The sequence below is a fragment of the Gavia stellata genome, chromosome 4 (assembly GCF_030936135.1).
Source record: "Gavia stellata isolate bGavSte3 chromosome 4, bGavSte3.hap2, whole genome shotgun sequence".
Classification (NCBI taxonomy): Eukaryota; Metazoa; Chordata; class Aves; order Gaviiformes; family Gaviidae; genus Gavia; species Gavia stellata.
In genome coordinates, this window is record NC_082597.1 from 30,430,764 (window position 1) to 30,454,108 (window position 23,345).

Genomic DNA, 23,345 nt, shown 5'->3' on the forward strand with positions numbered 1-23,345 from the left:
TTGTTTTTAATTATAGCAATTAATAGTATTGTTTATGTGTAAACTCAGTAAGACTAAACACCAATAGGATTACAGTGGTCCTTGTGTTTCAAGACTGAGTTCAGACCAGGAAGAAGCTTATCCCATAAAATAGTAATGATCTCCAGTGAGATCTGTCTAGCCATGTTTTCTTAAAATTCCTGCTAAAAATATTACTATCTGTTCCTATACTATATTAAAAAGAAAAGCATGTCATTTAAATGGATCTGAGTAGGGAGAGCTTATGTTCTAAATATAATATTTATCCTGATAACTTTTTTATTTGTTTTTGTGGGGAAGAAAGTGGCTTGGAGGGGTGAAAATTAAGGCTTTGATTGTACATTAAGAAAAGCCTCTGAAAATGTTGCCAGATCAGTTGATACATCTATGTGTCCAGTCTTCTTCTGTGAAATGGAGATAATGTTAATACCCTTTTTCATGATCTACTGTGGGCTCGTTAACTGATTATGGAGTTCTTTTTGTAAATCGTGTAGCTATTTGACTACTAAAAAGAAGTCTTGCATAGCATACTGAAAAGGTTTAGTATAAAGTGAGAACTTACCAAGTGTAATGGTGAAGTAAACGAAAGTTTTAAAACAATGTTAAAATATTTTAGAAGGTGATGGGTATCGTGGGAATATTTGGAATACCCATAGATATCCAATATAGCTACCAAATGGGTGACTTTTGTGGAAAAAACTGCGCAGGCCAGGTTTGGTTTACCTTTTCCTCTAGTTCAAATTATGAAACAAAATTTATGCAAAACCCATTTTGTATCGGTTTTAATAATGAACCCAATTTGAATGACCTTTAACAACACACATACTTCATCTTTATTATGTGATTTTTGATTTAGATGTTAAACTCCTTGGTGAGAAAGGATGTGTCATGTTTATGCTGTTTATGATTAAAAGGAATTATTTGCCACTAACACTTTTTTTAATTCTTCTTCCAGGACTTCAGTGATTCTGGACCACTGTTACTGAAATGATATTACAGCAGGCAGCGATTGCATTGTGTTCGTTGGATGAAACCCAAATATTTACTTCCAGTCAAGTGGGTAAAACCCCCTAACTGCAGTTTACATGTGTAGGTCACTGCGTTACTGTGTTAGTCATTGTCTCTATGCAGCAATGACAAGGCTAGAAGAAGCAAACAGAGAAGTGAACATGCACTCATCAGTCAGATACCTTGGCTATCTTGCCAGAATCAACCTACTGGTTGCCATTTGCATGGGCCTTTATGTCAGATGGGAAAAAACTGCGGATGCACTGATTTTGGTAATATTTATTCTGGGGCTCTTTGTCCTTGGAATTGCCAGCATACTGTACTACTATTTTTCAATGGAAACAGCAAGTTTGAGTCTCTCCAATCTTTGGTTTGGTTTTTTGCTTGGCCTTCTCTGTTTTCTTAATAATTCTGCCTTCAAAACGGATGTGAAAGAAGAAGCTACTAAGTATTTGCTCCTTTCTGCCATTGTTTTAAGGATATTATGTGCTTTTGTTGAGAGGATTTGTGGTTGTATTCATCATCGACCGACTCTGCTGACAACAGTTGAATTTTTGGAGCTAGTTGGATTTGCAATTGCCAGCACAACTATGCTGGTAGAAAAATCTATGAGTATTATTCTGTTGGTCATGGCTTTGGCTATGTTGATTATTGACTTACGTATGAAGTCTTTTTTGGCAATTCCAAATTTGGCAATTTTTGGAGCCATTGCATCCTTACTCTATTTTCCATCACTGCAAATCCCCACAAACCCATTTGCCTTGGCGTGTTTCTTCAGCTGCCTGATTTCAGATCCGCTTCTCGACGTTTACTTTAGTGGACTTTCAGTTACTGAACGATGGAAGCCCTACTTGTACCGTGGTAAACTCTGCAGAAGGCTTTCTGTCATCTCAGTTGGAGTCATTGAACTAATCTTTTTCATTCTTGCAGCCTTTAAACTACGTGATTTGGATCTCTGGTATTTTGTGATACCTGGTTTTTCTATTTTTGGAATTTTCTGGATGATTTGTCATGTGATTTTTTTTATAACTCTTTGGGGATTTCATACTAAACTTAATGACTGTCACAAGCTATACTATACCCACCGTGCAGAAAACAACAGCCTTGACAGAGTTATGGCATCTAAAGGAATGCGTCACTTCTGCTTAATTTCGGAACAGCTAGTATTTTTCAGTCTTGTTGCAACTGCTGTTTTGGGGGCCGTTTCTTGGCAGGTAAATAATAATCTTTTGTGTCTTGATCACCCTCTTGAGAATGGTCCTGAGAATTGTTGACTCCTTAAAATTCCTGTGACATTTGATGGTGTGCTGTGGCTCAGCAATTCAGTGTTGGAACCCTTGGTTTCACCGGCATGCTCTTTGAATTTGACACCTTGTGCTGCCGTAAGGCAGCTGGAATGCACCAGCTTCCTTATATGGGCAGGATGGGAAGAATTAATGCTTCCAGGGCAAAAGTGTACAAAGTATTTAAAGTTTACCTACTTAGGAAATTATTTTGCTTTTGAATTTAATTCGGAGGGCTTTTCTTATGGACTATTTTAATTGAATCAAGGCAAATTCATGTTTTAAGAATGTATTTTTCAATAATTTTGGTTTGCATTTAACCATTAATGTGGAGTTAGAGATCAGCTGGTAAACTGGTAAATTGTTGGTATAGCTTGTACTCTCAGTGTCTTATTTTCAAATCTGGTTATGCACCACAGGATATGTCCTCTGAAAGACCAGTTCTTGAAATCACACAGCGTTCTTTGACTTCTCTTTCCATTTCTGAATTAAGGACGTTGTCTTTTCTTTAGCAGAAAACATGTATTTCTCTCAAAATGTTTGTTCAGTGCCCAAGTTAAAGTACATTATGTGTTGTTGCAGCAGGGTGAAAAGGGAGTTTGGTGTCTGTTTTCTTTTTTTAAGTTGATCTAAAAAAAGGCAACAATCATTTTTGTACCCATGCATCTCTTAAATGAATTACATATATATATAATATGTATAAATTATATATTATTTATGGCAGATCCAGTTTACAGAAATGTCTCTATAGTGTTTCCAAAACAACTTGCTGCTCATTCCTGCAGGTCTTCCTAGATTAAATAACCTCGTGGATGAAAGGTGTTAAAGAACTTGGTGGAAAAGGAAATTGACAGTTTTTTTGTGAGGTTTTGTATGTTGATTTTTTTGTTTGATTTGGTTTTGGTTTTGTATTTTTGGGGTTTTTGTTTCGTGGGTTTTGGGGGTTTTTTTGTCATGAAGAGCATTAGAGGTTAACACACAAGCCTGGGTAGTTTTGCTCTTTCTTTGGAAAAGTGTCAGCGTGCATAGCTATAGTGTGTGGGCTTGCAGAAAGGTCAAAAGGAAGAAATAGAACCAAAAAGAAGTAGAGAAGAAAAATCCTCAAAATGTATGTACAGAAAGTGAGGGTGCTAATGCACCGAAAGAAATGGGAAAGTAGTTTGGAGAATGGAAACAATAAAGATGGAATATCAGCATGCTAATATTGCTAACTTCCATAGATTTTCTTCTGAGACTTGTGTGATTTTATCAGAATGCAAGTCTCTGATTTTTATATGCTAGATGACTGTTTCTCAGTAAAAGCAATTTTTTGCCATCTCTATTAGATAGTCTTCTTAATATCTCTATCCTTGCCCGCCTCCTTTAACATCCTGAGGCACATTAGTTAATAATTATATAGTTTTAAAATTACTCGGATGGAGTCACACAGAGTCACACAGAATCATTAAGGTTGGAAAAGACCTCTGAGATCACCAAGTCCAACACCACCATGCCCACTAAACCATGTCCCACAATGCCTCGTCCACACGTTCCTTGAACACCTCCAGTGATGGTGACTCCACCACCTCCCTGGGCAGCCTGTGCCAGTGCTTGACGACTCTCTCAGTAAAGAAATTTTTCCTAATATCCAGCCTAAAGCTCCCCTGGTGCAACTTGAGGCCATTTCCTCTAGTCCTTTCGCTACTCACTTGGGAGAAGAGGCCAACACCCACCTCTCTGCAACCTCCTTTCAGGTAATTGTAGAGAGTGATGAGGTCTCCCCTCAGCGTCCTCTTCTCCAGACTGAACAACCCCAGCTCCCTCAGCCGCTCCTCATAAGACTTGTGCTCCAGACCCCTCACCAGCTTCGTCGCCCTTCTCTGGACACACTCCAGCACCTCAATGTCCTTCTTGGAGTGAGGGGCCCAAAACTGAACACAGTATTCGAGGTGCGGCCTCACCAGCGCTGAGTACAGGGGCACGATCGCCTCCCTACTCCTGCTGGCCACACCGTTTCTGATACAAGCCAGGATGCTGTTGGCCTTCTTGGCCACCTGGGCACACTGCTGGCTCGTATTCAGGCAGCTGCCTACCAGCACCCCCAGGTCCTTTTCCACTGGGCAGCTTTCCAGCCACTCATCCCCAAGCCTGTAGCGTTGCATGGGGTTGTTGTGACCGAAGTGCAGGACCCGGCACTTGGCCTTGTTGAACCTCATAGAATTGGCCTCAGCCCATCGATCCAGCCTGTCCAGATCCCTCTGCAGAGCCTTCCTACCCTCAAGCAGATCAACACTCCCGCCCAACTTGGTGTTGTCCGCAAACTTACTGAGGGTGCACTCCACCCAGGTACACCTAACAAAGCAGTCAGAACAACCAAGTGCGTAAGTTGTCCCGATAGTCACCCCATAGAGGCAGTTTCTTTGGGTGGCACCCAGAGCCTGTCTGCAGGGGGTTAACCACCAGACTTGGACAGGATCTCCTGCTGTAGCCCTTCAGGGAATGGGCTCCCTCTCCCCACACCATCTGTTTAAAGCACACAGGCGCTTTCTTTAGAACTGCTTCATTACTGCAAGGTGTCTGCATAAGCACGGAGGATTGGATTCATACTCATCTTGTTACTTTTTTTCTCTTCACATGGTTTGATAATTCACTGTAATTTTTTTCTGTCTATGTCCTCTGCCCCAGAATAACTGTCTGATGATTTTCAGGCCTCTCTAATTCTGAAGAAGTGTGGTTGTACTGTGTAATGACTTGTGCAGGGCTGTTCACAAGAAGCAAACTGGCAATGCATCTAAAATCTTAATATTTGTTACTGGCTAGTTTCAGTTTGTAGCAACCTATGTGTAAATAAGATACGCTGTTGCTCATCACCTTTGTCTGATAGGTTGCGTATTTCCCTATTCAGTGGGAAAGGAAGTAATTGTGGCAGAAGTGAAAGGCATCAGACCAAATACTTCTGCGTGTCAGGAAATCCATTTTTTTCTTAGAATAATTTATTTTTAATAGATAATTACATTTACATTTCTTTTATTGTATTTCTTTCATCATGTATTTGTAGTAATGAACTAGCGTAAGATTATGAATGCAGTTATCTCCAGCTAAATAGTTTCTACTTCAAAAGATGTTGTGATGTTTGCCTTGCAGATCCTGTGCCTATTCCATCTGTTGTTAGAAAATGGAATACTTTATCAGACCTGGCCAGAACATAGTTTAATAAATGGTTGTATCATTTATTATAGTGATTCCAGGAAACTGTGGCATTTTCTGTATTTTTCTGGATAATGTCAGGTTTCAAAATAATTAGAAGTAAGAAAGCAATGATGCGTAAGCACACAATTTAGTCTCTTGCAGGGCATTTGTTTTTTTCTAGAGGTTTAAGGAAACTAGTATTTTTTCTTCTTTGGAGGAGGAATTCAAGGCCTCAAGACTCCACTTTTGAATCCTTTGCTGGATTTTTGAGTCTGCTGTTTCAGGAGGTCTAACAAGCTCAACAGTAATGCAGAAAACAAGCTTCTCCAGTGAATATGCACTCTCCATATGGTGATTTATATGTATTGTAACAGTTAAAGAGACAAATCAGACTGTTAAAGAACACTCTCTGCCTTTCCCCTTTAAAAAGTAATAGTTATTGCTAAATATGTAGAGGGTTGGGATTTCAGGGTTTTGTTTGGTTTTCTTTTGTTTTTAAGAAAACTTTGCTGCAGAAAAAAGCTAGTGCATCAGTATGTGGTAGAAAGAGATCTTAGGCTGTGTTAGATGCCTTTCTATGAAAACATCAGCTTAATGTTTATTAGTGGTCAAAAAAAGCAATTATTAGGAAAAGATTAGAGGTATCATTATGTCGCTGTACAAATCCGTAGCTTCCATATTTTGAATAACAGTTCAATTCTTACTTGCCATCCTACAGGTAAGAAAACAGGCGAAGTTCAGAGAAGGGTGATGAAATTCATTATAGACATGGAACAGTTTACATGGAGGCAATGAATAAACAAGGATGCTTCAGTCAGGAAAAGAAAAGACTAAGTGAGAATATGATGAACATATAAAATACTATGTGTGATGTGGGAGAAGGTAAACAGTAAGAGACAACAAATGATCAATTCCAGTGCAAAAGTTGAGGGGAATCAAGTTGGCAAGGGGCAGGTTGGAGCCAGGCAGATGGGAATAGTTCCTCATACAGTGCTGAGTTAGCTCTGGGGCTGTGTATCGTGGCATACTGTGCGTGCTGGGTGGTTTCAGAGGCTCAGGAGCAAGCTGGACAAGTTCATGGAAACAAATTCACTGAGGTTTACGTGCTATATGGAAACCATGTCTGGCTTAGGAAGTCCTTGAGCCACCAGTGGTTGGAGTACTCAGGAAATATACATGCTTGGTCTGTCCTTACAGTCTTTCCTAGGCATCCATTTGGCCTCTTTGGAGACAAGACGCTCTTCTAGATCGACTTTTGGTGCAGCCTAATGCAGCCACTCTTACATTCTTATATTATGGAATTTTTTTTTAATTTAAATGTTCAACATGTTTTTTCCTTATATCCTTAGGAATGCCAAGTAGCCCTCTGTCACCAGTGCCTGAAAATTGCGCTTTTTAAAATCGTGTAAAACATTTTTCATATATGTAAGATTAACAGTTTTCAGTCTTTGCAACTTGCAGTTTAGGATTTATGTTGTCATTTTAGTAAGTGCTAATTATATTTGAAATCTGTGAAGTGTCACCTAGAAGGTGAACCATTTTTTATTTATATCTTTCCTCACTCTGAAGATGTACTGAAAGCTTGTTTAATGATACTGCATTTGATAAGAGAGATGGCTTGAAATCACTTCATGGTCTGCCATTTGACCTCCTATATAATGAATAAATTGGCTAAAAGCCTAAGCCTTGGAAAGGTACTTCCTAACAGTCAACTATAAATAATTAGCCGTAGCATATAAAAAGTCTAGCTCAGCTGTGTGTGTTAGATTATAGCCAGAAATGAGATAGTGGAAGGGAGGGGTTCTGTTTCATGGAAAACTTTGTTACAGGCACATTATATATGCCCTTTTAACGTTTTTAATAACTGTAATATCTGCGCATCATAGAAATCTCAAGTGTATGAAAGGTCAGGACCTTAAAGAGACAGTTATCCGCTAATTGGTGGCTAGAAGTATCCTATTTGATTAAAATTGCCAGAAAAATATTGAATCTCCTTTTTTGGAAAGGCTTTTAAAGTGAGGTCCATTAACTCGCTGGTGCACACACAGTGGTTTTCTGACTCATGCAGAACTGTTGAGGCTGGAAGTCCTGTTAGCCAAGGACCTTTCTTTAAGGGGAGCTTAGCCTTTGTAATAAGTCAAGGGTTGAAAGTCTCTGTTCCTGATGCTTTGGTATGTGCTTAGGAAAAACTGTGGCTCCTGAAAGCAGAATCTCTCTCCAACAGATAAACTTTAAATGTGAAAAGCAGAATTGTCAGGTCTGTCTGAAGCTGGAAGATGAGCTCAGGAAGCACGAGAAGTGTAAAAGTAATTTGTTAAAGCTAGTTGCATTCAAAAATGGAGTAACAGCTTTTCAGTGGGGCATTTTTCAGTTGGGATGTGGTCTGCTTCTGAGAATAATCCCTGCTTTAGCTGGAGATGAAAGACACCTTGCTTGTCGGTAGAAATACATTGACATTTTCCTTGCAAAATCCGCAGGAAGTGTTCTGCACCTGCCTTTACATTTGTGTGAGGCATTTCAGTCAGATCAATAGACTCTTTAACTCCCATCTTACTCATTTCAGCAATTACTCATGTGCCTGTCCATAATTAGGCCCTTGGATGGGACAAGACCCAGCCTAAGTCATGAAAATGACTCAGGCATTACGTCTCTCAAAAGCCAGTAAAATGATGAAAAATTTGCAGATGGAGGTCTTGGAATTTGCAGGCAAAGATCTTGAAAAGGTTTGGAGGAATCTTTTTCTCAGAAATTTAAAATCAGATTTTGTTAAGTGCTCTATGCCAAGGTAACAGTACAGTTTTTCTGAATTGCTGGCCGAAGAGAATTATTATCCCTTGAAGACTTGTATTCAGTATTACCAAGAGAAAAATTAACTATGTCAGAGATAGGTAAAGTAATGAAATGAAGTACTTTCAGTACATTATTCTTGTTTTTAGTGAATTTTATGGGTTAGTAAAATCATAGTCTTCATGATATGCATGAGTACTTGTACTTAGATGGACAGTACTATTGAACTCAAATTATTCATGGAAGAAAAGTCAGTTTATGTATAAGTATTTTCTTGTTTTGGAGAGAGTTAGTGATTTTGTGGTCTTTATTGTGATGTGATTGGCTGGTGTTCACAAGCTCAGTTTACAATGCCTTAATAAAATTGAAGAATAAGATTATTTTCCGAATAGTAAGAAGTTTTCCAAGTAACCTCTATATTTACCTGCGCATACTTTTGTTAACATCACAGATTAAATAATTGGTTTGAATGCAAATCATATCCAGTCTTTCTCTTTCATTTTCCCCTGCTTTTTTTCCTGACTTGTATTTTTAATCCAGTCCTCCTCAGCCTTTGCTCGTCCATTTAAATATTCCCCCCCTGAGGCGCTGCTGCACCCTCTGGTCTCTCTCCATGTTTTCTCAAATAGCCATTCCACTCCTGCTTGGTTTTTTTCCCTCTCTGCCTGTCTGGTCATCTTTAGTTCCCCCCTTTCTTTTCCTCAGTCACTTTTTCCCCTCCTTGCCGATTTGACTTGCATATCTGTGCCTCACTATTCCTGTATAGATTTGTCTGTTCAGTTTCTTTTGCAATAATGTTATTCCCTCTTTCCCAACTATTTCACTATCTCTTAAGCTGCATCTTAAATCCCCTTTGCTCACTCGTCGTCATTTCTTTTCAAATTCACCTGCTATCCTGTTTATTTTTGCTGCCCATCTTCCTCTCTGCGGTAGCTGCTCAGCCCTCCTTGGCTCGCTACCTCTCCAGTCCTGTCCCAAGGGCTACCTCAGGTTGTCTGCTCACACCCACAGTGGCAGCACACGTTGTTGCTGTCGCCACCACTTCCAGAGGCCCTGGGTCGTGCAGGGGATCTCTGGTGACAAGAGGAAGGCAGTATTCAGTGTTAATTTAAAGAATCTGATTTCTGTGTTAAGCTTTGCTGTCAAAGTCTCATTAATTCCAGAATACAAATTTTTTGTATTTAAAAAAATCAGTAATCCATTTAGAGTGCTTTCAAATTGACATCCAGTTCTGGTTTTACTGGGCCAAATGCACGTAGACTAAAGGCTTTCCTGTGGTTAGAACAGGAGTCAGGGATGGGAAACATAACTCATTAAATCCATCTGCCAGTGAACACGATCACTATTTTCTGCAAACTGTTTTCTAGATTTTTCCCAGGGCTGTTTTAATAGTCAGAAATAATGGATTATTTCTTGTTCTCTAGAGACTATTCTTTCATTCAATGATTTATTATAAGGCAGTTTCCTCTGGTAGTTGATCTACATTGTAACTTTACGAATTTTGTCTTTAAGCTTCTTTTTACCTGTAATATACGTATCTTGTTTTGATTTGGAATAAGCTATCCATCAAATACTTGTAGATGAGTTACCACATTATTGTTTTTCTCCTGAGCCTTCGCCGTCATGGAGCGTATACTTCTTTGGTTTTGCAGAATCACTGCAAAGGAGCTAAGCAGAACTTTTTATTTTATATTTACTTACATGTGTGTGTGATATATAAAAATAGGTAAATATTACTCAGCTTGGATAATGGAAAGCAGGGCAGAATTTTTGCTTGGAAATACACAGACATCTTTGTGAGCCTCCTCAGTTGTTGGTCTGTTGCATATAATCCCAGGCAGCCTCCTCTAGGTGGGCTGGACCAGACGATTTCCAGAGGCCCCTTCCAACCTCAACCATTCAGTGATTCTATGATCATCTTAGTTGACGTATGTTTAGTAATTTATTTCTATTTTAATCAGAAGGGCTCTTCTATAGGTCTTTGTAACTGGCTTCTAATTTAAACTAATGTTTCTTTTTTTTTTTCCCTTCCTCCTCGTTATTTTCGTCAGTCATATGTCAGTAATTGTTAAATACAGTTCCAGAATTGTTCCACTTCCAACAGTCGTTTACTCCTTGGGACTGAAGTTGTCCTATCCATGAATATAAAATTACATAACTTGGCTGTAAAATACCTGTAAATTCTTCTGGTGTTTAAATGGTTACACTTAACAGTAAGTCTTGCTTGAAAAGCTAAAGAAAGTGGAAAGATAATACTACTTGTGAATCTCACCAATCTTTTTATTGTCTGTCATTTCAGTTATCAGAGGTAAGAAGTAAATTTTTTTTAACTTCTGTACGTTACTTGAAATGAGAACACACTGTGTATTTCCTAAATATTAATTTAGAATAAGACAGACAAAGGCAAAAAACCCTAAAGAGTAAGAGAAAAAATGGCTTCTCATGTTTTCAGTGGGATTGCCGAGATGGTCCCGGTCTTCTGTTTGCTTTTTGAGCAGTCTGTCTGGAATCAATGGGCACTTGGAGTACAGGGATGTACTGCAGGCTGAAATTGCCAGTGCAGTTGGAAACAGAATGAAAATGGGTTGAACAGATGAAAGAACAAAATCCCTTTCTGGCTCTGCCTGTGCATCCATGGCCATCTGCTCCATTAAGTACCAGTCATCAAATCTTTTGGATTTAGTAAAGCACTGACAGTCTCCACCTGGCATCTTAGCTGTTATCTTGAAAGAGGAACCTATCTTCAGATTTACAGTAATTACTAACTTAATTAGATATTATATTTTGCTATTTCAATTTCTTATAGTTTAGGTGTCTTAAAATGCTACCAGTCATTTTTTGCAGCGCTGAATTAAAATATTTTATTATCTTACTATACAGCTGTTCTAAACATCATTAATCATTTTTATATTTGTTAGACGTATATTTCTTCTAAATCAAAACTTTTGAGAAAGTGCTGACAGCAAGTGCAGGCATCTTTGCATTAGATAGTTGTCTATAAATGTAAAATATCCATATTAACAATACTTTCCTATCTCCATATTAGTAGGAGTACTTTCAACAATTAAATGTGAATGTTTTTTAGAAGTCAGACTCAATCAGAAGTTTGGTAAAAACCATTAATATTTGTGATTATCTCAAGTTGCGTTATTGCAGAACACTGTGGGCTTAATAACTTGAATGTGTTTAGGGGATTGGGGAAGTGCAGGGAGTGTTTAGAACAACATGGCATGTTGTAAGAAAGCTTCTACAATAAAATTCATATAAAGTAATATAATAGTAATCTTTAGGATATTATGATTGCTCTAGTTTTTATGGGCAAATGTGTTTTTTATTTCGTAATATGTTCACTATGATCGAAACACTAATGCAATTTAAGAGCAGTTGCTCTAACAAGATCCAAGAAAAGTCATATTTATATATGTTGTATTTATATATGATGGAAAAGCTGAATTTGGCATAAAAATGCATTGTAATACTTCTTAGTCCATGCGTTCAATCTTTCCTGAGAGTCATGGTGAAAGGAGTGAAATCCAGCTGGCAGCCCGTCACAAGCAGAGTCCCCCCAGGGCTCAGTTTTGGAGCCGGTCTTGTTCAATATATTTATCAATGATCTGGACGAGGGGATTGAGTGCTCCCTCAGCAAGTTTGCAGACAACACCAAGTTGGGAGGGAGTGTTGATCTGCTCGAGGGTAGGAAGGCTCTGCAGAGGGATCTGAACAGGCTGGATCGATGGGCTGAGGCCAATTCTATGAGGTTCAACATGTTCAAGTGCCGCATCCTGCACTTGGGTCACAATAACCCCATGCAATGCTACAGGCTTGGGGACGAGTGGCTGGAAAGCTGCCCAGTGGAAAAGGACCTGGGGGTGTTGATTGACAGCCGGCTGAATATGAGCCAGCAGTGTGCCCAGGTGGCCAAGAAGGCCAACAGCATCCCGGCCTGTATCAGAAACAGTGTGGCCAGCAGGAGTAGGGAGGTGATCATGCCTCTGTACTCGGCACTGGTGAGGCCACACCTGGAATCCTGTGTTCAGTTTTGGTCCCCTCACTCCAAGAAGGACACTGAGGTGCTGGAGCGTGTCCAGAGAAGGGCGACGAAGCTGGTGAGGGGTCTGGAGCACAAGTCTTATGAGGACCGGCTGAGGGAACTGGGGTTGTTCAGTCTGGAGAAGAGGAGGCTGAGGGGAGACCTCATCGCTCTCTACAACTACCTGAAAGGGGGTTGCAGAGAGGTGGGTGTTGGCCTCTTCTCCCAAGTGACTAGCAACAGGACAAGAGGAAACGGCCTCAAGTTGTGCCAGGGGAGGTTTAGGCTGGATATTAGGAAAAATTTCTTTACTGAGACAGTGGTGAAACACTGGAACAGGCTGCCCAGGGAAGTGATGGCGTCACCATCACTGGACGTGTTCAAGGAGCGTGTGGACGAGGCATTGTGGGACATGGTTTAATGGGCATGGTGGTGTTAGTTGATGGTTGGACTTGATGGTCTTACAGGTCTTTTCCAACCTTAGTGATTCTGTGATTCTGTGATATAAAGCATAGTAGCACCTGGATATAGTTTTATAGTGGTTTCAGATGTTGGAATTTGAGAATAAAGCTATCAGTTAACAGTTAACAGTTACTTGAGAATAGTGCTATCAGTTAATAATGCTATCAGGTAGTTATCAATTAATATCAGATTCTGGTGTTTATTTGTGATTAGAAGTATTGCTATTACCATTTCAGGGACATATAGGTGAGATCCTTCCATCAGAAATATAATGGGACACTTTTTAAAACCAGGACAGGTAGCAAACAGTATTCTTCCTTAGGGCAGGAAGAACATTAGATGGGTAAAGCTGTTCTTTCAGACTAAGTCATGGAATATTTATGTGTTTAAAAACTGAATATAGTTGAGTTAGTGCCATGTGCCAACAAGAACTGAGTTGGTTTAGGTGTCATTTTTTTCAGTATAATTTACTTTCCATAGCTTTGTCTATGTGTTAAGCTGAACTACCAGTCCACATCAAATCTCAGAGAGTGGTAAACAAGGCAATATCCAGATTTTTAAAAAACATTGCTATTGTAGATTTATGCAAAGAGGGTGAATAAAACATAGATGTGGTCAGAGGCCACAGAACTCTTAAGACCGAAAGCCGTAGCTGTGAATTTATTTCCTTTGCTACATAACAAATATTAATATTTAATAAATGCACCATGGATATTAAAGTTCTTGGTTAATTCTATTATTATAATACTGTTTCTACCTTTCCTAAAGCTTTAATGCCTCATTAAACCCAGTCACATCATATTAAAGTAATTAAAATAAATCTTTGTCTGTTCGGCCTCTTGCTAACAGCTGGCATTTCAGAAGTCCATTTTTATTTTACTTGTACTAGTGCAACTTAACTAGTTACCTAGTTTTAGCATTTTAAGTTTCAACTTAACTTTTGAAACTTTTCTTTTTACAGAAATCATGTATGTATCAGTGAGTGTAATCTTTTCCAAAATTGCTTTTTACCTACAAAACAAGAAAGCTTAATGTAGAGTATTAGCTACAAAATCCTGTAGTGAATGTTCCTTCTCATCTGATAAATATGTAGCTGGTAAAGAATTGTCTTTTTAATTGCAATAATGTTCTTAAATGTTCTCGTAAGTCATCTTTTGTGTGATACATAGTATTCCACAAAGAATATTTTAAAAAGTCTTGGCATTAAAAAGAAAGAATAGTTAAATCTATATTTTTAATGATGCAATACAGTATGCTGTCATCTGCTGCTAGGTGCATAATATTCTGTGTTGTACTTTACTGATTAAGACCTGATCCTGCAGATATTAACAGATACGCTTATGCACATAAATAATTTTGTGGCATTGATTTTGTTGCTTAAATGGGTAAAGCTAAGCTATGATCAGGGCTTTCATATCTAAATCCTGTGCTGTCAGTGTTTTCAAATGCATTCCTTTCAGAAGGGTTGATCCCTGTTTAGCAGACACCTTCTCCCCAAACCCCCAAACTGGCATTTCATTTGTTTTTAGAGTACTTCACCATGTAATATATGTGGAAAAATAAGTATACATTACGTATAATAATTTGCATGTTTCAGTACCCAATAGTTTGATCAAACACTGTGAATTATTTGTAAAGCCGTAATCAACAGATAGGAAGGATTTTTCATGCAGTACCTAAATCTCTCTGTTTTCTTTTTAGCCAACCAATGGGATCTTCATGAGTGCGTTTCTCATTGTTTTACCTCTGGAATCCATGGCTCATGGGCTTTTCCATGAGCTGGGAAACTGCTTGGGAGGAACATGCGTTGGGTATGCTGTTGTGATTCCCACCAACTTCTGTAGGTATGGTTACCATGTATTTCAGCTTCACGGTAGTGTAAGTGTACTGTTAGCCTGTAGAGACCATGCAGTGGTGTTGCTTGTATTTTTCAATAATTAAATACAAATTTGTATTTTTCCTTTTTCTCACCTTCCAAAAAGAATGAGTAACTCTAACTCGGCCTTTTTATATGTATTTGATTTGCTTTTAGAAAGCCGATGAATTACCAATCATGCATGGGCAGATTCCACAGTCTGTATCTCACGCAAAGCAGGATTGGGGCACTTGACTGAGTGCAGATATTTTATATGAGGAGATTTAATAAGCCAAACAGATCAGTTCAAAATAGTTTTTAATTCTGTTAACTGAGATGGTGCCTACACTTAAAGGACATTGAAATTAAATTTGCAAGTGGACTACATGTCAGTTATTGGTATTGTGAATTTACAGCTGATTTTTGTTCAAATATAAATGTTACAATATGAGAAACGCTTGGGGGTGGAGTGATTGTACTATTTTTATTTGCCCATTTGTGTGTTTTTCTTATAAGCTTTAAACTTGCAAATGCTACGTTAGTTGTATAATTAGAATTGTACGCATTTTTGTGTAAATGATAAACCAAAGCTATGTAAGTTATCTATTTGAGTTATGAGAGAAACAGTGGTAAGTTGAAAAGTGAGGCTTAAAAATAGAACTGCCCAATTTATGAAAACTGCCCAGCTTGCAGTGTGTGTAATGGATTCAGTGGGTAGGGAAGAAAATTAACAGGCAAAGAAACGGAAGGTAGCGAGTTGATCTTAGATCGCTGTATCTTAAATAGTGTGAAATACTGTAAAAACAAATTTTATGAGCTTTGATCTACAGTCTTCAGCTGTGTACTCTTTTAAAAAAATCCATGTAGTCAATTATTGTTAGGGATAAAAAAAAATTCAAAATCTGCATTACAATATAAATAAATTATTTTTCTTTCCATGGCAATACTTTAATTCTTTCATTGTATTACATTATTCTGACTCTGGCAGTTCCCTCTAATTTCTGAGTGAATGAGATACTCTTGAGCAACTGTTTAGGACCTGACAGAATTAAACTTCCTTATTAACAAAGCTTGACTGTTTCAATAATGGGCCCAGTCTTCACTTGCTAAGACCAACAGTAATGATGATGTATTCAATAGAACTGTAGCAGTGGAACATTAGCCTTCATCAAGGCACTAGACAGGTGAGGTGCAAAATTTAATTAGACCAAAAAAGAAACTAGGCAGCTTTACACACTGACTTGCAAACAAAATACATGAAGAATACATGCAAACATGCATATATATAAAAAAACGGAAGTCATATTTTGTATTAGTAGAGTAAGACCGTCTCCATATTTTTGTCCACAAAATCTCTCCATGTCTGTAATAGAGCATAAATCAGGCCAATTTGGTACAGCTCTCAGCTATGCTCCTTATCATTACCACTATTACATTAACTGAAGAGTGATGAATGCATTTCTTTTTCTGAAAATACATCCTGAAGAGTGCTTCCATAATTGGGTGTCTTGCAAGACCAAAATGAGCACAAAAATGATCAGAGGGATGGAACATCTCTCCTCTGAAGAAAGGCTGAGAGAGCTGGGGTTATTCAGCCTGGAGAAGAGAAGGCTCCTTGCGGCCTTTCAGTACTTAAAGCGGACTTACAAGAAAGATGGGGGTAAACTGTTTACCAGGGCTTGTTGCAGTAGGGCAAGGGGTAATGGTTTTAAACTAAAAGACAGTAGATTTAGGCTAGATATAAGGAAGAAATTTTTTACAATGAGGGTGGTGAAGCACTGGAACAGGTTGCCCAGAGAGGTGGTAGATGCCCCATGCCTTGAAACATTCAAGGTCAGGCTGGACGGGGCTCTGAGCAACCTGATCTAGTTGAAGATGTCCCTGCTCATTGCAATGGGGTTGGACTAGATAACTTTTAAAGGTCCCTTCCAACCCAGACTATTCTATGATTCTATGTCTATAAATCTCTTTATTTTCATGATTAATGAATAGTTATGTAGACTTAAAAAAACTGTGTGTGTATTTTTTAATGTATATTCTTTATGTATATTCTTTATATATACCTTTATATATATATTATATTTATATATAAATAAAATGCATTTTGGAATCCAAGACTCTTGGATTTCTCTGTAGTCTGTTATTGGAAACTAGTTTGCATGATGTTTTGTGCAGACTAGCACTCATTCTCCCTGTGCTTCTTTCCAGTTGTGTGTGAACAAGTGCCTGTCTGAAGGCAGTGCTCATGCAGTGGGACTTCATGAAATCACTGAAGCCTAGCATGTTCACATCGCAGCTCTTCTCTCTCTCTCCCCCTCAGAGCTGCAGGAAACTATGCTTTGAAGTGAAGAAGTGTGACAGAAGGGAGGGGGAGAATAGTGGTCCCTCACTCAAATCAGTATTTTGAATTGTTTATAAACTGTACATTTCAAGTCAATTTGAATTTAGAGCAATGCTACTTCATAGCAGAGAAAATACACACACGGAAACAAAATGACCAACTGCTTAAAAGTCCACTAAGTATGAAATAATTATAATCATGGCTGGTTTTCTTTTCTTTAGTCCTGATGGCCAACCAACTCTTCTTCCACCTGAGCATGTACAAGAGTTAAATCTGAGGTCTACTGGCATGCTTAATGCCATCCAAAGATTTTTTGCATATCACATGATTGAGACATATGGTTGTGACTACTCTACAAGTGGACTCACCTTTGACACCCTTCACTCCAAGATCAAGTCTTTTCTTGAACTTCGGACAGCAGATGGACCCAGACATGATACCTACGTTTTATATTACAGTGGTCACTCACATGGCACTGGTGAATGGGCACTAGCAGGTAACTGGTTTGGGGATTTTTTTATTAATACTTTTGGTATTGCTAAACTTTCCAAATCAATTATTTCTTAAAAAAAAACATACTGCATTGCAAAACTTTGAAGTTTTGGTTACATTTATTATCTGGTAGTCCAGAATGGCAAAGGTCCACCAGTCTTTGGAGAACAGGTTCATACAAGCTCCTGGCAGGGAAGGAAGAAAGGAAAGGGTAATATACAGAACATGACTGCTACAAGATTCAGGGACTACAAGGAATCATCAAAATAGGCAAGGTTGCAGGCTGACTACCTCTGCTAGTGGAGAGAATGGAGAAATGCAGAAGCCCCTTTTGTATGTAGCTAACTTGATCTAAAGCAGCAGGTCTTTTCCTTACCTTGCTCTGTATGACAGTCAGGTATGTTACTGTATGAACTTCCATTCATTTTTAGTATTTCGTCACTTTGATAAAAATCCTTTTGCAGCTAACTATTCTTTTAGTTGTTCTCAAAATTGTCTAAATGTTTTTGACGCCAAGTGTACGCTTACAAGTTTAAGCATGATTTCTTATTCCCCTTACAATTCAACAAGGTAACTTTAAAGATCGCCTTTTTTTCCAGAAAAGTGAAGTGGAAATGATCCCCTTCAGCTCTAAAGACAGATTTCCCTTGTATTTTGAGGAGTATTTGTTCCCTGTAATGAGCAAGCAAATCTGTTCTTATTCCCTGGACATGGCAGAGCCAGCACACCTACTTCTGAGTAAATTATACAGTGTTCTGTGTCACTGTGTCAGCTAGGCTGTCATGAAGGAACGCATGCATGTCCTTAAGATGTGCTTTGTTTTTTGTAAATGATAGAAATAATAAAAGATACAGAAGGCAGGTATACAATCCACACTAGAAAAGCAGGTCTTCAAATATATAGCAAACCTTGTATCATGAAAACAGCTAGTTTGGTGACATCCTAGAGTTTGGGAGTCATTGTGGGTTCAGTGTAGCCTCAAGACTACAAAACCCTATATAAAGGGCTGGTTTAATGCCTAGTCATATGCTTGGCATAGGCTTCACCATTTCCCCCTTTCCTGGTCTGTTTTTGATCTCTTTATAATGGGCAGTTCTATCTCAACTGTATAAAAATTGTTGGTAAACCTGCTGAAGTTTTCAAATCATTGGTAGGTTTAGCCTGCTCTCCTGCTGTATGGAACTGGGCTTCTGACGTTGCTGTGTACAAAAAGTGAATCTTGTAGTAAATATGTTGAAAAATTGCAACTTCTTTCCTTCTTGGGACAGAATCACTTTCACGGATAGTGCTCTGCATGCAAGCTCCTCACTGTCAGCAGCTTCTCTCGAGGGCCATCTGCTCTTGGACAGTATAGACAGATTTGAGCTTTGTTGTGTGGTCATGCTGAGGAGTTCAGGCGCAGGTCAGTTTTCATCTGGAGGCCGTATACCTGTTCTGGTGCAACTCTCCACCTTAACCTTTAGACCTGCTGAAGAGCAATGCCTATTTTCTCAAAGGCTTCATCTATATCAGTGATTTTTAAAAAGCCACAGACGTACTTGGAGCTTAGCGCGAATGATGTAATGCTGTGTACGCCAGAGTGGCTGAATGACTTCTCTGAGAATAGGGTGGTCTTATCCGTAGGAGCAGCTGCCACCCTGTGCAGTTGCCAAGTGTGTCCACACATTGCGTGAAGCAGGCTAGCAGCGAAACTCTGCCTCCCACCCCTGCTTCAGCCAGCAGCATAGACATGGTTAGCTTACTGGCGTATATGGAGCTAAATGCAAAAATTAAACAGCTTCCAGCCCAGTCCTGGCTTACGTCTGGCCAGCCTGGAGTGTGACAGGAGAGCTCAGATTTCTGTATACCTGTTCAGGTAGCTGTAGCCTAAATTAAACTCTTCCTTTACTTTTAGGATAAGGGCCAAGGTAACCATTACAATAAAACAAAAGTTTCTGTGCTAAAAGATACAGAGTAAATATAGTGGTGTTCAGCTTTCTCACAAAGCTCCTTTTCAGTTCTCTGTCCAAGCACACCTTCAGCTTCTACTTGGAGATATGTATAATCACATAAAGGAGAGGAACAAGCTGCTGTCACATGTCTTGTGTCCTTTTTTGTGATTAATTTTAGATAAATCATGGTGTGTAACCTGATACTCCTTCCAGATAGCACTGCTCCTGAGCATAACTTGGAGTATAAACTGCAAAGGTGAAGGCTGTTTGATTGTGTACTTGTACCACATGTATTGGACAGTGGCATTTCGTGATAGATGGACTGTTTGGTCATGAGCTCTGTAATGTGTACCGTCCTCCGACCTCTGGAGAGGATGAAGAGAGATGGCAACAATGAAATATAACATTTGGACCTAACACAGAAAGTAGTGCCTTACTGCCAGCTTATGCCATGATACAGCACAGCAGTAGCAGTGTAGTCTTTGCTTTATAATGACATCTTTTAAAGGAGGCTTACTGAATTTATTAGTTCGCTAATGATGTTTCTTTGTTGTTGGAAGCTGAGATGTAACACAGTGGTGTATAAAAGAAATGTTAACTAGTCATGCATAAAGTATGAGCCATCATATGACCTGGGAGGTCATGTTCTCTGAGTGAAGGCAAAGGCAAAAGCTGGGCTAATGAAGCTTTGTCTCTTTTGCTGAAACTGTCGGCTTAACTGCCTGCGAAACCTGCCAAAGAGCCAGATGTGGCCAGATGCATAGATTTCTTACACAGCTTGGTACCTAAATCTTGCACTGGCCGATGACTCCATGTGTTTGAGGTCAGTAGAGTTGGAAGCTGAGCATGCATTCGTGTGGGTGTATGAAGGATGAGATTGTTTTCTTCAGGCAGATCTATCCAGTACAGTTTTGAAATCACCTGCACCCCTGCATAGTTACACTAAAATAAAGTTTATTTATAAGCCTTTAAAATGTGAACAAATAAAGACATTTTTACTGCTAATTGACATAGAAGGCTTACCTAGAAAAGGGAAACTGCTTCTATACAAGTCTCTGCTGTAAATACACTGAACTACAGCAATTCGGGGATCATGTACCAAGACAAGTCATTACTGTAGGTTTGTGTATTCTTAAGAGTTTCTTTGATACTAAATTTTCCAGGTTTGCATTTTTTTTTTTGAGAAAGTTGTAGCCTTGTAATTTTGCTTTTACTTTCACTGCAATAGGATGCTCAAAGCTTTAACTCTGAGCTATTAATTTGAAGCACTTTTTTGTTACCCCTTATAGGTAGAAAGGTGAGTGCTGAAATATGCAACTATTTTGTTTGAGATTCATATGTGCAGTTAAACTCCTACTAACAAGATTTAAAACACTGCTAATTGTACTTACATTCCACAATGAAAATCACTGTGGAATTAAAATGCAGTTATTTTAAATCACATTTTTCTACCTTTCTCCTAAAAATGTAATTTTTTTTTTTTTTAAGTTAACGTTTTCAAACTAGAGCATTTTTGTTGTGAATCTGTATCATAGATCCAACCTGCCAACACCTAGCCACGTCAGTTCTTCACACTAATCGTCGCTGTGGAGCCAATGGAGATTTATTCACTTTTTTGGTAGATGTTTTCCTTAGGCACTTGAGTAGGTAGTCTGCTTTTCAAAGCTACATAGATCCTGCAGTATCCATTACACTTAAGCAGAAGGACTGTCCACTGTACGTAACTATGTTTAATTACAATCTGCTCTTTCAAAGCATTGTTGGAGCAAGAGCTGAGACGGAACATGAGAAGTTGGACACTCTAGTTGCAAGTGGTTTATGAGCTGGAAATAAATACTGTGGAAAATTTCCTATGAATTTTTTGTTTCAATGAGTTGTAAATCCATATCAATTTTAATTTTCTTGAAGCTCTGAAGACAACTGTGTCTATAGAGTGAATCTCTCCATTTCTGATCACATGATTTTTTCAAGCCAAAGCAATGATTCTGCCTGTAGGTGGCTTTCCCATTGTGCTTCGAAACTGTTAGCATGTGTTGTGTTCAAAAGTCCTCTCTTTTCCTTAAAAGAGGAGTCCTTTCTAATATTAATAAAAACATATTAAAAAGAGTGCTTTTTCCCATTAAAATTATTAAGAATTTAATAAAAAATAACTCTATTTGAGGTTTTCTTCACTTGTTTAGCTATTTCCAGATTTCTTCAAGAGGCTGTAATTTCTTTTACCCTGTGAGGGAATGAATTTTTTTTATTTTTTTTTTAATCAAGGGTGAGTTAATGGCCTCATCTGCCACAGCAAGTCAGGTGGAATCAGTTAATACCTCTCTGGAGATCTGCAACACGTACAAACAGGGAGCATCAGTTGAAAACTTCTGTTATCTCTGTCCAGATTGTTAAAGTAGATTCTTGGAACCCGCAGTCAAAATTCCACAGAGGTTTCTATTTCTTCATCTTAATTTTAAGTCTTTTTTTCCTTGTGGCAGGGGGTGATGCTTTACGACTTGACACACTTCTGGAGTGGTGGAGAGAAAAGAACGGCACTTTTTGTTCTCGACTCATCATCATTTTAGACTGTGAGAACTCTCAGCCTTGGGTTAAAGAAGTAAGAAAAGTAAATGACCAGTATGTTGCTGTGCAAGGAGCAGAAATGGCCAGAGTTGTAGACATTGAGGAAGCAGACCCTCCACAGCTTGGTGACTTCACCAGGCAATGGGTTGAGTACAACTGTAACCCTGACAGTAACATCAGCTGGTCTGAAAAGGGACGTACAGTGAAAGCAGTGTATGGTGTGTCAAAACACTGGAGTGACTACACTTTGCATTTGCCAACGGGAAGTGATGTTGCCAAACACTGGATGATATACTTCCCACGTATCACCTATCCATTAGTACATTTGGCAAACTGGTTTTGTGGTCTCAATCTGTTCTGGGTCTGTAAAGTGTGTTTTAGGTGCTTGAAAAGACTGAAAATGAGTTGGTTTCTTCCCACAGTGCTGGACACAGGACAGGGTTTCAAACTCGTAAAATCCTAATTAGGAACCAAAGAGGAAATTAAGTGAGATCGCTGGGAACTTTCTCACTGTACCATACTGAAAACTTTTTATATGACTATTTTTCTCTGAAAAAATCTGCTACACTCACTTTATTCAGCTCTTTGAGCAGCTACAGTATATGCAACAGATAGAAACTGCAATCTTGAACAGAAGAGGGTAGGATTATGATATTTGAGTTTTGTTACTGATCTGTATGTACGTATGTAAGAGATTTATTTAATATTACCATGCATTTTGGAGACAGTTCGCATGTTCATATGTGTTACTTAAAGCAGCCTTCATTCAGGGTCACCACTTTGATGGACAACAGCTCCTGTGGATGTTATAACATGCTTATTTGTCATTTATATCCACTGTAAGGTTCAAATACAGGGAAGGAACCAAGCTAATAATTAAATCAATATGTATGTCCTTAAAATTATATGGTGGGGTCAAGGGTATTATAGAACAGCACTGAGCCAAAAAAATAAGAGAGAAGAATGAATAGCCATCGTAGGTAAGTAGCTACCAAGAATCTTTAGTTTTACTTGCTTTTACATCTTTAGCCCCTGCCTTAGTTCTCTACTGCCATCAGTGGAAATTTGCCACAGAAAACAAGGAAATCAGATAACATCTAGTGTTCTGATGCTGCCCAGACAACGTTTTCTGGAGTGCAGTTTTAAAAACTTTCAGTGTTACTTTCAAAATTCAGTATCTTGCTGGTGATCTTTTTTTTTTTTTTTTGTAAATATTCCCAGTAGTTAATTCATGTATGGAATAAAAAGTGCACTGAGAGTTTTTCCCTCACCTGTTAGGGTATTTCTATCTTTTCCAGGCTCTTACTAGTTTGTATTTTGAAAAGCTACCCTGAAGAAAAAAAAAAAAAAAACAACCAACCAAGGAATTTAACAAAGAAAATAATCCATAGCTAAAAAATGGAAATAC

At 38.6% G+C, this 23,345-nt stretch overlaps 1 protein-coding gene across 1 annotated transcript; it reads left to right on the forward strand.

Annotated features, from left to right (window-relative positions):
• Nucleotides 1-1,035: 1,035 nt before the first annotated feature.
• On the forward strand, nucleotides 1,036-22,649 carry TMEM168 (transmembrane protein 168). The gene is made up of 4 exons (XM_059816884.1): nucleotides 1,036-2,240; nucleotides 14,458-14,600; nucleotides 17,174-17,448; nucleotides 21,853-22,649. Exons 1-4 carry the CDS (start codon nucleotides 1,104-1,106, stop codon nucleotides 22,398-22,400), a joined length of 2,103 nt encoding a protein of 700 aa, XP_059672867.1. The 5' UTR covers nucleotides 1,036-1,103; the 3' UTR covers nucleotides 22,401-22,649.
• Nucleotides 22,650-23,345: the final 696 nt, after the last annotated feature.